The 16,424-nt window shown below is 41.6% G+C and overlaps 1 protein-coding gene across 1 annotated transcript in view; it reads left to right on the top strand.

Annotated features, from left to right (window-relative positions):
• Positions 1-16,424, top strand: part of LOC124416020 (pikachurin) — a 66,218-nt gene that overhangs the window by 33,650 nt on the left and 16,144 nt on the right. The window contains exon 5 of the mRNA XM_046896836.1: positions 14,423-14,624. Within this exon, the coding sequence (XP_046752792.1) occupies positions 14,423-14,624 (202 nt within the window). The remainder of the gene's footprint in view (positions 1-14,422; positions 14,625-16,424) is intronic.

Genomic DNA, 16,424 nt, shown 5'->3' on the forward strand with positions numbered 1-16,424 from the left:
TCTTCTGATTTTCTCTTTTCCTTCTGCCGCTACTCGAGAGCTGAAATAAAAATGAAAATTGTACAAACTTTCCGCCGATAGGAGGGAGAGTAATGTTGAATCGTACTGTTTTAGTAGCTGTAGCCAGTTCTCTACTTTCATTCCTATTCTTGCGCGTCTTTTTCTTTCTCCAACTTTTTCACCTTTCAAATCGAGAGATTTGTTTCTTTCATCGTATAGCGTTTAGAAGTAAATTATATCTATATATGAGCGTAATGAATACTCGCAAAATTACTGCTTTTTCTTCAAGGTGCAGTATTTATATTGGTATACATGGAATTGCCCGCAAGTGAGTCTCCTAATATGCTGGGTTTTCAAAAAAGTTCAGTCGAATTAGACTAAAAAAAGGGCTGACTCGGAAAAAATCACAAGTAGCGATTTTTTTTCGGAAATCGTTGGGGGGAGGGGTCACTGGCGGTCTAGATTTCGGGTTTCGGGATTCGCACCCCATTGCTTCAGCCGCCATCTTGAATTTACTGAATAACTCGTTTATTTTCCATTTTAGACAAAAAATGGTTATTACCAAAATTATTTGGAATTAAATTTCCTACAATTTTGGCAGTTATCAATTTTTTCCTAGGATCGACGTTTTTTGATTAAGACCCGGAAAGAGGGGGTGAATTTTTTTTTTCGAATGAATTTTTTTTGCTCCAAACAGCAAATCGCTACTTACATTTTTTTCCGGGTCACATCCTAATTCGACAGGGCTAAAGCCTCGCAAGAACGAGAAAAAAATTTGCAGGAAAAAGGGAAAAACCTGCAGTCCATGCTCACCTCCTTTGTCGGGAATAACGAGACTCTCGAGTCGGTGGAATAGGTGTGTGTTTAAAATTAGCCAAGAGCTACTTCTCGCCCAACTGCAGACTAATGACCAGAATGTCGTCTTGCGGAACCGGTTTTAATTTTTTCTTTAGATATCACGCGTCTGTCAAATGACCAAAAATTCCTCTTCGATCGACGCTGATTGCTCATTCTTATTTCTGGAAGCAGTATTTTCTTCCTTCCGCGTAATTCGTTTAGCGCCATTAAGCAGTCTGACATGCCACCCCCTCGTTCCGATCAACCCTTTGCATCTTTATATGCTCCTGGGATTCCGCTGTGGAATAATTTTATCGAATTCAATGCCGCAGCAGGTGTTGTTTACCTCGTAGACAGCGTAAAACCGATCGAAGATATGTTACCGTGCGACATGCTTTTAGATACGATTCTGAAATTGGAAAATATGTTGTTCAGTCCGAAACCAGTTCACCTGCATCGCATTCATCTTTCTAATGGCTTATATTTGAATCACGGGTTTTTCGTTTCTAATATTTTCTACCCACGTTTTAGTTTGCGATTGATTTCAATGTTTTTTGTGTTCTTATATTTTTAAAAAATGAAATGATAATTTGATATCAATCACGATTTTACCCTGTTTCTCGAAAAGAAACGGAAAAAGAAAAACAATGATATCGAAAAAGACGATAACAGCTGAAACCCCGGCTGCTCATTACTAATGAATTTTCGGGCAATTGAAAACTCCTCCATCTCAATTATAATTTATAAATAAGAGGCATTTCAAGATCCCTTTGAATATCAGATATACCTAATCCCCTCGCAGTATCCGTTAAATCCTTAAGGTTTATTTGCCGTGACAGAGGCGTTGCGGCTCACCCAATTTTTACCCCTCGATGATTTCGTCTCGCGTTTCTGTTCCTGCTGTGGGTACGTAATGTAGGTAGGCATATTGTGTGTATGTATAGACATGCCGCGGCTCATGCATAATACTTACGCATATTGATACGCGTCGAGTTTTTCCCTGCAAGAAGTCCTACAAGCACCCATATTTGACGCGAGGCACGCAATGCTCGGCGGAAATTGAATTTCCTTCAGAACTCGGGCGCGATATTGGCAATACTAACAGTGATCACATCCGTACTTAATAACTAGATACACGAGCTGCCTTATGGCTTGTAGGTATACCGGAAAGACTTTCTATTTTCTTTTCCCTGTATTTCAAATTCTACCAAGCACGCAATATTTTTTCGGTTGAGAAACGAGGGCACGAAAAAACCAACAAGAAATAAAATTTATGACGCATGATAGAAAAAAAAAAGAAAAAAAGCAGGAATATTAAAGGGCGGATAAGCAGCATGTCGGATATCCGAGCAGCGAGCATTAGCGAAGATCGCGTAATCGGGTTCAGATTTTCTCTACCTCGATCATCGCTCGCAGGTGACTGTAAGGCTCGGTGAATTTCGCTGGCAAGCAGCCGCGGGGCTGCTGCAGGAAATTTCCGCCTAATTGGCTCAATTTAACGCCAAGGATTTAATACGCTTTTGGCGGTTCGCCAGTCGCGACGCCTCGCTCGACTCTGAAGATGTGCTCGAAGCGAAGGCGTGACCTCATCCTCGACCCTTGAATCGTCGACCGGGAGTTCAATAGCTCGGAATTTGAAAGATGACCTTCTTTTTTACGCTCTCTCTCTCTCGTCTTTCCCTCTAATTCTCAAGATGGACTGCTGTGATGCTACGAAACTTCTGAAAATTGGTCCTGCAAATTTCATCTTAATCTCCTCGATTTTGCAGCCGCGATATCTTTTTTTTATTGTTGTAACCCGGATGCAAAATAGTTAGACCAAGGTCCGATCAATAAGTTAGACACATATGAGTATGAGGCGTCCTCTCTAAATAACAAACTTTCTATGGCCGAAACCAACCGGCGTTGATTCGTAATGAGACACGTAAGAATACTTGGATGGTCGGAAACGCGGAAAGTGAAAAATCGTAATAAGACCTCGGAGTGATTTCTTAACGACTGCATGGTCCATCGTATGCTAAAATTTAATGCATACGCGATACAATCCGAGAGCGGCAGTTTGCCAGAGTTAACCGGGCTTACCGACATCAATATAACCTCAAAAATTTTGAGGTTAGAAACAGTTGGTAAACCCTATATTGTATATATGTATAACGTATACAGCAGCGTCAATTTTTCCAACGCTGGCGGAATTGTTCTCTCCCGTTCTAATCATTCCTGATTGCCAATTCCGAGGGATGCGACCTCTACACACATTCGGTGCGCAGCTAACTGCCCGATATATCTGTTGGTATACCGAATACACACTGCAGCGCGCGATATTCATTGTTCCGCGGTTTCTCGCCCTGGTTATTACCAGGTCGGTATCCACGATCAACGGTTTTCAATCAAACACCTTGAAATCAGCGTTGATTAACTCTCGTTCCGATCTCGAATTTGCCAGGCATTGGAAAACGGGCGGCCGAAGTGAAACGGTGGCACAAAAAAACGATGAAGGAACGTTTTCATGCAGTTTGTAACATTTATCAGTTGTAGGTTGAATCTATGATTGTAGATACTATTTATTGTAAGCAGGATCGTGTGTCTAGAACTCCTACGACACGCTCCTTTCTTCAAGGTTGAAGCCGTTAAGTGAGATGTGTACCAACAGTCTAAAGAAATCCTTATATTGCTAGGGAATTTTTTTTTCTAATGAGCGCTACCCTGCTCGGTAATGCTATCATGTATAGTTGTAATGTGAGTTATTTAAAGTCCCGCTCATTTTTTTCCCACGCCGATCCAACGTCACAACAATTAATCACCACCGATCTAGGGTATTTTGACGCCGTTGGTACACATCTTACTTAAGTCCAGTCCAGCGCGCGAGAGAAAGAAGTTGCACTCTTAGGCACACAGGCACAAAATATGTACTCACACCACGTTATGGGGAGAGAATATCGACGACGGAGAACCAGGAGTATAAACAGGGGAACGTACAGCTAAAAGTTACTAGCCCAACCTAGTTAGGTGTAACTAGTTAGATGTCCTTAATTTCAACAACGTCGTTTTATCGCGTCGTGAATTTTTATCTTTTATTTACTATCGGCTCTAGCTGCAGTTTTTCGCGTGAATTGCATTCGGAGAAGAGAGAAGGAGAACACCGTGGAAAAGAAAAGCTCGGGGTGCGTCACGGCGATTGCTGCAAGGGGAGTTCTGACGTATTAAAGTAACGGAGTCTTCCAGAGTTTCGGGGCTGCAGCTGTTCTGCGACGATACACCTCGTTGAACTATCGGCTCCGGTGAAGCGAAAAATTTGCAGACGATCCTCCCACATTTTCCGTAAACCCCATACGCCATGCGGATCTTCGCCTGTCATTGCGGAATGTATGCAGACTTACATGTATTACATATATGTAAAAGTACATTATGTAGACATGTAATATATTGTGTGCATATAGGGGTACATGACTATATAGCATAAAATATCGTCGATAACTAATTTTTAGAATTGCTTTCGAAAAATATCTTGCCTACAACTTTAGCTTCAAAGGACGATTCGCCAGTCGTATATTTTCGGCTCTGCATCGTTTCGAAAAAAGTTCGTATCAATGAAGCACGGTTTGTTGGATTGACCAAATCATTATTTAACTATATTCTCAATAAAATATTTACTTCTTTGGACTCTGCGGACTTTCGAATCGTTTAAAGATTCAAAGGTAAATCATGTTTCTACCCGCAAAAAATTTCGTTGATTGAATATCGTGATTTTGTTGGACCTATTAATTGTCTGATAGGTATACATCAAAATATGAGTTCTGCTGATTTACGGCTGTTATTAATATCAGTCAGCAATAGCTATTCGACGATAACGCTTTGTTGAAAATAACAAATTTTTATGAGACCCATTTTGTGTTCTGAATTTCATTGAAACTGTTCCATCGGTTCTCGTTTAATAGGACGAGAAAAAAAATGAAATTGTCGCCTCAAGTTTTTCCCTACGTAAAAGAAATTTTATTTCCGTGCATACAGAGTTAAAAATTATTTGTAAATGACAAAATAGAATATTTTTGAAATAATTCGAGATTTCAGTAATAAGACTTCACGGTATCGTAGTTTTACCTATACCATAAATTCGAATTCCACACGATCCGTACATCCATCCATAAGGTGGATGCTCCGCAGTTGTAGTGTGACAATCTGAAACAGTGAGAAGAAGACGTACAAGAGCAGGAGGCCAAGCGTCTGGGTCTCCTATGACGAGAAGCCGCCCTATGGGGGGTTGGGAACGGGAGGGTGGCGATATCGCAGACGGCGTGGCATTCGCACTACCGAAATGAAACGTTGGCTAAAACGTGAATGCGTGACCCGAGGAAAAAGGAGGTGGAGGAGAATAAGACTCTCTGCTTCCGGATTTCAGAAGTTGTGTTAAAAACAAAATATTCATGGTGAAGAATGGAAATCACCTCTAATAAATTTACTGACAATGAGACACGCGCGCGAAAAATTGAATGGAAATTTCTGTCGTTCGAAGCGGTTTCAGCAATCCATCTGCAGATACTGAAACTTGAATTTCACGATCCCCGTACAAATTGGAGGGTTGAATTTTTTTCACAACACCATCCACATCACCCTTTAAATATTTGATTTTCTACAGTCAGAAGCTAGTATCACTCTTTTTACCAGTCTTATAACTCGCAAGGAATTCGAGGGCGGGGGTGCAAGGGGAAAAAGTCACAAAGCATGAAAGATCTGAAAGGCACGGCGACTGAACGTCGAGTTTGTCTTGCTCCGTTAGAGCTTTTCTTCGCACACGAGACAGTCCTCGACGTTTCTACATGTAAAAAATTGTCTACCAAAAGAACAGCTGCCTCCAGAATGATAAATTATTCACATCTCGCAGGCGTGATATAACAAGATGTTAAGAAATTATTCGATGTAACTGTAGCTTGGAGATTACATACAACGATGATAGTCACGTACTGAATCGCGAAGCAACAGCGCGGCAATTGTCGTTTCCGGTGTTGAAGCTACGATCGCGATGAATTATCGCTCCATCGAAATTCCCATCATCGTCAAATTCATAATTATACGATCGAGTGGGATTACGATTCAGCATTCCACGCACGCACCCCGATATATAACATCATCCACGATTTTATGTCCATACAGTCGCAATTTAGGGGGGGGGGTGATGGGAAACGGGGTTGTGTAGAAAGCAGTGTTTTTATTTTTTATTGAAACGTGAGAAAGAAGGTTGTTTCGATCATCCGATGCAATCTGAATTATTTCAAGATTCAAGATCAAATTTTCTCACGAGACTTCATCTTACTTGACAATTTTCAATACGTGTATAATACGCGGATGTAATAATTCAATATGAATATACGTTCGGACAGAGGAATAATAATTCTTTGACCAATAGGATAAAAACGAGACTCGCAAATTGGTTCAGCCCACCTTTTCGTTCTTTCGTTTAACCGGTATATACATAAATTTGTTGAAAAAACCAATTTGAGGCACGTCCGGATTACACGAGGAGCGGTAAAAATTCAAAACTGTTAATTTCACGCCGTCGTTGGTTTTGAAGAATCAACGAAGTAACGTTCTTGACGGTAAATGAGAGGGAAAAACCTGCGTCGTTGCAAAGCTTCGTTCGTGTTGAAACACACCTTCTGCGAGGAAACGTAGGGGGAAAAAATAATTCGAGGCTGATAAAACGACTTTGGCTTTTTGGCCGTTTCTTCTATTATTTTTGCGGACCCTTTTTTTCTCAAGCCCGTAAAAGTTGACCACGCATCCGCAAGCTCCTGACGGCCATCGCGGGAGGTGAGGGTGACTCGATGAAATTAAGAAGCTACTCCGAAGAGCTCGTTCGCCGTTCGCCCGCCGCTGGAAACCGGCGAAAATCAATAAACGAGGAGTTTGTAGACTCGCTTGCCCGGCCGACGGTGATGGTTGCTCCTCTTTAACCCCGGGTGTTCCTGGTCGAAGGGCCTGTAAGGCAGCTGCCCACCCCCGCTGATCACACGGCTACACTTAATCACGCGATTGCGACAAACTCTGGATAAAAATATATCGACACCGCGATTAGCCGTAAGGCTATGATGCCGCATCCGTGGTAAGAATGAAAGAATATATATATACGGTGAAACGTTGACTTCAGGAACGTGAAATGAAATGAAATGAAATGAAATGAAATTCCACGCAGGGAAGGACCAACCTCTAAAGTGTGATTTAAATTTTTCGCATGCTTGATAAGCGAAAGAAAAAAAGCTTCGGAGTCATGAAAAGATTTAAAGAAAGCTAAAACGAGCCCGGAGTTTTTCCTTGAAACCCGTCTCTTTTCTTTAATTAGAAAATAAATTTTTTTTTTTTTTTTTTTTGCAACAATTTTTCAAAAACAAATTATTTAGTGGGGATTAAACAGGGCTTCGGTATATAGTTTAACAATAAACGTGAGATTTTTATGCCAGGCACGAGATTGCAGCGTTTGTATAAAAAAATAAAAAATAAAACGAAAACACACAAAACTCAATATTCAGTCCCCTGATGGAATTCTGTTGGGTTTCTCATCTCAAATAACGGTTGCTGTTTCACGTATTATCAACACTGGAAATGAATGATGAATCGTTCGAGGTACTCCACGCAAATATTACGTTTCCAGAATTCACATGTAAATATAAATAATCGAGTCACCGGGAATTTGTTTTTCATTTTTGTCGTTTTTCGAGGGTGGAAAGAAAGATAAACAAATTTTAAAAATACAACGAACAGAGAATACAAGCTGAAACTGTATTATAAAAATTATTGCCAATAGAGAGAGAGAGAGTGCGGCAGGGGGGGTGAGAGGGGGGAGGAAGAGGGTGAAGCAAACCGTTTGGTGTTCGTACTTTCTTTCGTTTTTTTTTCACACACACACGTATTCCGTCATACCTGCAGTGAATTTTTCCGTGGGCGTAATATTCCGTAATAAACAAGAAAGCCAATTCGGCCGGCGTCGCACGTGTAGTAAAAGTTTAAACACGTGTGTCACATGCTCGTCCTCCTGTCTGACGCAGCCTGCGTGTTACCACTGCCTGAAATCGTCGGTTGTATCCGCAGTGATAAATCCCCGTAGGCATAAGGCGCGTTATACGGTTGGTAAAAAATAAAACAACAAGAAGAAAACAAAAAATAAATAAAATAAATAAAAAATATGGTGGAGGGAATAAAGCGTCGAGGCGGCTGAATCACGTTTCGAGAGAGAGCACCGCACGTAGGTAAGCCTCCTAAAAATAACGTAAATTTCCAGCACGACCTGTTGGAATCGGTTCTTGCCAGATTCTAAAGTCTGAAGGATGAAATACTCGGTGGCTCCAAGTGTTACGCCTCTACTTACATTAGAATTGCCTCGATCCTCGAAATGTATAATCTACGTGCCACCGTCGGATCCCGAAGGATATCGACGCCCCGATAAACCGGGTAGGTTCCACGTGACGCGCCTGACGTTGGTACGCCGATTCCACCGCCCCAGCTTATTTTACTTTTTTCTCTCCGATCTCTCTTCTGGGGGTTGGTGAGTCGGAGATCAATACCTTGGGTTTATTTGATGACGAGATGGTCGCGCAATGCGCATTTGTCGAATTAATTTATTCGCAAATCGTAAGGGATAATGATTTCCTTAAATATGCAAGGACAAATATTATTGATTTGGAAACGATTTCGATTATTCATTTCGCGAAGCTTCGAAATTCTTTAAAATTTAGTAGAACCTTTCGATTTCACTTTTTTATTCCAACAATCGAGTCGATATCGTTTTTTCGTCGATCACATACAAAGTCGGTACAGTCTCCATAGAAATGCACGTCTTATAATGTTAATGTTAAGGAAAAAAATCTGTCTCAAATGAAATTGTACGAAAAAACTTCTCAATAATAACGAATCATCGGAGTATAAAATCTAACGAACATATCAGTTTTTTTTTACTATTTAGAAGCGATTTAAAAGATGACAAAAAAAAAAGTTGAAAAATAAAAACGATGTCCAAGTTCTAGTTTATAATTTCATTTTTCATTTCTTGCGAATGAATAATTAATATGCAACTATGTTGTGTCGAAATAACCGAAAAAACATTGATTTTCAACGTGCTGATCTTCTCAGAATATTTTCAAATTCTGCAGTAAATAATTATATTCGTGTTATCAACCGAGTGACGATTTTTAAACTTACTTACACGTGTTATTCCGGAATTAACTCGTCGAGTCACACATTTGTCCACTCAATATTTTGCCCTGAATTTTATTACTCAGAGGATTCTTAGGGTCGCTGATCACGAATCTGAAGTCACAATTTGATCGTTTCTAAATCTAATATGGTGGATGTAAAATAGAAAATACTATCAAATTGGATTTTCCCATATTCGTAGTCATACAAAGTAACAAAGATCATTTGAAGTTGTAAATAAATTGTGATAGAGTTGGGACATGGAAATTTGCAAAAACGGACGTGAGACACTAAGCGACCCACTGTGACTGAAAGGGTTAATGATGAAAAGGGCTGACAGGTGAGTCGAGGTCCGTGGTCAAAGGTTCGAGCAAAAGGTGACGAGCATTATCGAGAAGGGAAAGCCCGGGTCACCGTCGCAGACTTCGTTCCTCGACCTTTTCAAATTCGAATGTTGGTCTTAAACTTTTGCCCGCGCACAGCTGTCAGTGACGTGGCGCATAGCAATAAATACATTTGTTTAGAGGAGCTTCGGCGTTGCTCACGATCAGCTACAGCGGCAAAGCCGTCTTCTCGGTGTTCCTCGGTGTTCCTCGCGTTTGACTTGATTACAAAATCGATGGAACCAGTGCAGAAAGACGGGCATTATAGCTCTTTTTTCCACCTTCTCCTACTTCATTCCTCCAACTTCCGCCCACATAATATAACCCGACGTGATTCGAGAAGCTAATGAATAAACTGAACTTTCGAATAACAATAAGAGGAAAAAGTGACACTTTACAAGCGGATTTTCATGTTAGATTACAAAACCATCGTTGCTTATTTGAATATCTAACGTTACGTAGGCCTTGTATGTATGTATATGTAATTTGGAACGCTTTAAAGTCCTTCGTGTTCTTCGCCTCTCGATGCTTTCTACATTTTTTAAAATACGATGACGTCCTGCAACTCGCACTACGATGTCCAAAGTTTCTTACACTGCAGTTATTTCCTAAAAATCACAAAATGTTTCGAAAATTTATTTTGCCCAGACGTCTCCTGCACCTTGTAAAAATTATGTGGAGAGTAAAAAAGCTTCATAATTTATTTAAATCGTTGAGCGGTTTTCTCGTGACTTTTTTATTTTTTACCTTTCAAGGAGAAGGGGAAAAAAGACAGAAATAAGAGAAACGGGCAGGGAGTAGACGTGAATATAATGGTGTACCCAGTAATGTGTCATTTTCGGTGACCCAGTTACGCGCTGTATAACATTGCGAGACCGGCATAAGCGGCATCCTCGCATCGCAAGCTGCTTTCGTCGTGGAATTCATCGCCTGACAACCTAACAGTGCCGAATTCCTGCCCCACCGCCGCCGCTTTTTCTCCCTTAATAATCTACGCTGTGAAATAATCGTAAATGGCGTAATGACGTCACGTCGAAAATGAGCAGCTCGGAGACGAAATTCCGATACGCGTGGCCATAAAAAGTCATTTTCTTATAGGCTCGGGAGATTTCTTCTCATAAAATTCGAATCCCATTGAGAAAGCTTTTTTCTCGCCGCTTCGCGATGATAGAAAACAATTTCATTGCCATTGTTATCACTTCTCTGATCTTTAAGAATTTTATCGAATATTAGCCGATGAGATGAAGAAAAGAAAGACTTCGTTCTATCGAAAGTTGAAATCTTGGAAATTCGGTCAAGCTAGTCAGATCGAATAAATATCTCGATAAGTGATATCGTAGGTTCTTTTTCTCTGCGACACCTCTGACGCTGCTGGTCTCTTATACCTATTGAATTCTTGTACAAAGAGAAGGCCGAAGGTATTCGATAAACGATGCCCGCCTTCTATGTACACCACACCGCAACCGCTTTTACTTTGACTATGGCTCGTGACTTTTACCCGATTGTACATTACACTTCAAAGGGCTGGTAAACTGCTACTATGATAAGACTAGGTTATGAGAAAATTCATCCACAGCTAACCCTGCAGCATGAAGAACAAAAGTCGCCAACCATTTTTTAATCGGATGATTATACTAGCGATAATCAAATCACGTTAAATCTTTCTGAAAAGGAGTTGAAACCGCAGTACAAACGAGACAAATATGTTGAAGTTTAATATTTTCGAATTATTTATGAAATTAGACTTTCAAACAGATTGTCAACATTTTTTTCAATTAAAAATTAAAGAGCAAATTTTATTTTCTACGCTGCCTGGAATATATAGCTGTGAAATTGTTTCTCATTTTTATAAAGCAATAAACAGTTGCGCAAGGAGCTTTTTAGACGCCTCAATTTTTTACGTTACTCTTACGAATATCCGCGAACGTAAACCGATCGCGAGTATATTGTACGATAAATTCGAACAGACAGGAAACACTTGTTTCTTCAGACTTTATTGGTGTTTAAAATTTTACGCGAATCAAAAAAGGTTCACTGATGTCTTTTCTCAACGATAAACTTCGGAACTTACTTTCCGAAAACTCTAATTATCCCCCGTATCGCTTCCAAGAGCCGTTCCTGCAGTTTTTCCAACAGAATGTTGCAGCTAAATTAGTTGCTCTTAATGTTTTTTTCGCGTGCTTCGGCCATGCGCCTCGGTATTCACCGCCTCCGTATTAATACCTGCCAGAAAGTCATCCCCATCATTCACCGCGCCGTAAAAAATTTTGAGTTCTGTAATTTACTAATTAGTTTTTTTCTTTTTCATTTTATTACTATTTTCAATTCTTACCATAGCCAAAAAGTATAGTTCCGCGTATGAAATGAAGATTCGTTTTGCATTGTGACCAGAAAATATTATAGTACATTTTTTCGTGCCTGCTCATATGGAAATTGTCTTTTTGAACGCTTTCTCCTTTCCTTACAATTTTTTATTTAGACCGCATTCGGTGACTATTCACCCCTAAATCAGACTGATTACAAGCTCGGCAAGAAGAAATTGGCCTGGGCAACGTCGAAGCGCGGGTCCCCAAATGTTTCCAGAAGAGCCAGAGTGAAACGAGCGAATGGCGTGTTCCTTCGCCGGTCGGCACCGAAAACCCATTTCTCCGCACTCCCACAGCGTCGCATAGAATCGATAGATTCGAACCGCACGAAGCGGCGCGACGCTTGCAAGCTCTGACAAACCGTGTTTCGTGTATTGCGGGTAGTAAATGACGCGTGTAATGCCGCACACGCCTCGGCATCGTTATTACCATAATCGATTCCGCCGCTGCAGGACCTCCTGCATTCGGCACGCGAGGATGGAGGACGACGTCGCGTTTCGTTCTCCAAGGAGTTTTTTTTTCTTTCTTTTTTTTCTTCTTTTTTGACCGAGTAAAACGCGCGGCTGCACGGAGTTGCTATAAATTCGACGATTAATTGCAGGGTGAAACTTTCTCGGGTGTAAATTAAACCGCCACACGACGCTTTTCCTAAAAACGCGCTCGCGAAATCCTTGAAATCATTTAAACAGCGGGATTTGCTGACTCAGGTTTCACCTGGGTGAAATAATTTCACGCGTCGTTTTAATTTCTCGAGTTTGATCGATAAATTTCAATTTTCGATATGATTCTGTAGTGAATAGAAGCGATTTCCGGCCGAATGAATTTCGCGCTGGTTTCAAGTTTTTTGGTCAATTTTCGTAGCCTAACGGCTCTACCGCTGCCACAAAATTTCTCCCCTGATAACGATTTTATTACACGTCACGCGTGTGCGTGCGTGCATGCGTGCGTGCGTGATGGTATGGAATGGGAAAATTGGTGTATATGTATAGCCAGGTGAACCGAAATGAAGGGGAGGAGTAGCTGAGGCGGTTTAATGGAGTCAGGAATTTCCCTATGGATTAGCCTATACCTGTATGTAAGAGTAGGTGTAGGTAGGTTCGGTATATAGTCATTTGTATGTACCGGGCTCGCTGGTAACCATCCTGCAAAACCCCGTCGTCTGCAACTATGTGCTGCCTCGAGGGCAATCAATACGATAGATAATTTGAATTCTTTGGTAAAGCCTGTAATTATACTCGTACAAGGGCCCGACAACTAAATCCATTAATCAAACTGACGGAACTTGATTTCCACTCTCGAAATCTATTTCGCGAGGCAGGCTGATCGTTGGCTAAAAAATTTCGAAGTCCTCCAGCGTGTATGTGAATCGCGGAAATATGAAGGGGGCGAATTTTGAACGTTGTTCTTCGAAAATGAATATAATATTTTTGTTTTGAGAAAAGAAAAAATAGTAAGTACAAGCGCAAAATTATACCGAAAAATTTAACTCGGTAATTTTCATTTGCGTAGTCGAAAAGTAGAAAGGAAAGAGACAAAAAAAGGAAAAGAAAAACAGCAACAATAAAGTCACACTCAACAGAGAAATAAAAAACAAAATCCAACCAACGAATGAGGTAACAGAGAAAAGAAGAAAGAAGCTGCAGGCTTCATTCACGAGCCAATGCAGCGTTTTTGCGCAGCAGGTTTGAAAGGGGGATGCACGGGATAAAAGGGCTTCCGACTCATTGCCGGAGCTCATTTATCGCCGTCTCGGTAACACGCGAAACATCGCGTTTCCCCTTCGAAGTCGCGGCATATTTCCCGTCGTGATTGATACGGATCCTCCGAATTTAGTTTCGGTTGCCATCTGCGGGGCTTAGGATCGGCAATTTTTTACCCTTGTCCTTTTTCTTTTCTTTTTCCTTTTTTTTTTTATCCTGTTCTGTTTTTCGGCTCTCTTGTCAGTTTTCTTTTTTTATTAGACCCCCCCCCCCTCTCACTTACACCTCGGCTTTCTTACGACGTCGACTCACGGTTCACGAATCAATCTTTTTATAATGCGGCGCTTTACCTTCATTCGTTCCTCGGTTCACCTCAAACCTTGCCACATGTCCTGTGAGATGAAACGACGCTTTGCCTCACCTCCGGGATTCGAGGAAACGAATGGATTTCGGATTAATTGGCTGCCGCATGCAGATATCTTTTATCACATCCTTTTCTTCTGATGATGTTTTTTCCGGTCTAGTTGGAAAATTTTTTTCCTAAGCTTGGGAAACCGGTTTCTCATCTTTCCGCGATTACTATTATATTTCGGTTTTCGGACGGGACGGTATAAACAATTACACGTCCGGCACACGTGATTCGATAATCCATTTAGGGCTTAAAGCTTAAGGGAATACAACCCGTTACAAGAAGCATCGCACAGCTGGGGTGAATCGTTTCATATACATGCAAGGTTATATTTCTCTCTCTTCCGGAGGATTATTCAAAGTGATCACATTTGCAATCGGAGGGCGTACGTACAAGCCGTTCACTCTTCCGTATTTTGCATTATGTCAATGCTCCGGTGGATTGGCGAAAAATCTTGTCCCTCAAACTCAACGAATCGTCCATTTGATTATCCCAATATTATGATGACTAAGTAACGCGTCATAATGGGGGGTTTAAATTTCACAGAATTGGAAGTGAGGTCTCCTCGCTTCACCGGATCCGGTTGGCTCGCATTTCCGGCCCTGAGAGCGGCGTACAAACACGTTCAACTGGAACTCGAGTTTCGCCCGGAAGCCTGGGACGGGGTACTCCTGCTGGCCGGCGAGCGGGACGATCTCCAGGGTGACTTTATGGCCCTGATACTCCATCACGGCTTCGTGGAGTTTAGGTAAGCGGAACCGAACATTAAATCATCTAGCTTCTGGTCCCAGTATGGTATTTCCACTGCCCCATTCACAAAATCGAGGAATATGCACCAGATTTCCAAGCCCATTTTTCAGAAACTACAAATCGAGCCTGGATCGGAAATTTTCACCAATGGACTCGAATCGTGAAGAATTTAGAGGATTTTTTTCTCAGGACAAGAGACGTTATCGAATTTTTCGTTGGAAGTTGGACGAACTGGAGAAAACAATTCGAAAGAAACTGAGATCCTGTTTTTCTTTAGGCGTTACGAGGTCGAGTTTTCAGAGAATCCTATCCGCGTTTTCGTCCTTATTGCTGGCGGATCCTCGTACGGGTTTCAAGTTTTCGTAAAGTTGGGACGAGTCGAAAAAAGTTTACTCGCAATTCTTGAGTGAGGAAGGTAACGCGTTTCGGCGACAGGAATAAAAACAGGAAAAGTCAGTCTCGTCACGGACGGGTAGACTCTCTCACTGCCTGTCTGTCTGCCCCTTGTCTTAACGATCGATGTTGAACAGGATGAAATTCTATCCCAGAACTTGGCCTTTGCCACCTACTCCGTGGTTCCTGACGCCAACTACCGAATTTCGCATAGTTCAACCTCCTTCGCGTATCGAATCGAATTAACTGCACGCAGGCTCGAAGGTCTAATGACTAATCATCCAATGCTACCGTCTTCACGATCTTTGCATGTGCAGCTTTATGTATAAAGTTTGGTAAGTTGTAGCGCCTGAACGATCGTTCTGAGAGCCAAGCATATGAACAGGTTCGTTCGAAATTTCGTTCATCTCACTCGATCATATATCTTACACTGACAGTGTTGGAAAAAATCAAGTTTATTATCACAAATGCAGAAATATCGGGAAATGCTCGTAGCAAAAAGGATAGCAACAACATTCGGGACTCGTCTGCGCAATTTCAAGTCGAATACCATCTGGAGAAACTCGAGCCTCTTAATTTTGGCGAGCTTGATCCTCGAGGATGAATCTCAGAACGAAGGCCGAGATTCAGACTCTCAGTTGGCGGCTTTGATAGAAATAGCAAGAGGAGTTTTGGACAGAGATTCCCACTTGATCGACACTAGCCAAGACACAAACCTGTGTCAAGAACGTTCGCGGGAGAGGGATATTCCCACTCTGACTGATTTGATCGATCATCGGATCATCTGGTTGTCTAATATTATCGATAAAGTTAGTCACAGTGGGGATATCCCCCAACCTCGAACAGTGTAGGAAAAGGTTTGTGTCTTGGCTCGTGCCGGTAATGTAGGAATCTGTGTTCAGAACTCACTTTGCCATTCTACTGCTGTGTCGCTACTATCGCTAATTAGGTACAACTCGGGCTCGCGACTTTTGGTCCATTATCCACTTCCACGTTCCGATTATTCTTCGGGTTTCCTTTCTTTGCTTCTCACCTACTGTGTGGCCATTGAAAAGCCACCGGGCTGTCTTTGTCAGAAGCCTAGTATTCTCGCGAGCAGTCCTGGCAAACGTCCAACGTCCAATTTTCATTGTTTTCTCACGTCATCAACTATTTACATTTTGCATCCAAATTCGACGCTCGGATTTCCACAATGTGTAGTCTTGTACCATTTTGGACATGTGAACTGCTAGAGATACCGGAGAAACGCTTATTTCTCGCTAACAATTCTTTGCTGGGTAGATTCGTCGATATTGCAGCAAAATCTTTCGCAAAATCATGATTCGATCACGGAATCCCACCGCTGCCACCAATGTTACGACTTGACGGACGTTTATTCCCGAGCGGTGAGGGATAACCAAGGTTA

The sequence above is a fragment of the Diprion similis genome, chromosome 2, assembly GCF_021155765.1.
Source record: "Diprion similis isolate iyDipSimi1 chromosome 2, iyDipSimi1.1, whole genome shotgun sequence".
Lineage (NCBI taxonomy): Eukaryota > Metazoa > Arthropoda > Insecta > Hymenoptera > Diprionidae > Diprion > Diprion similis.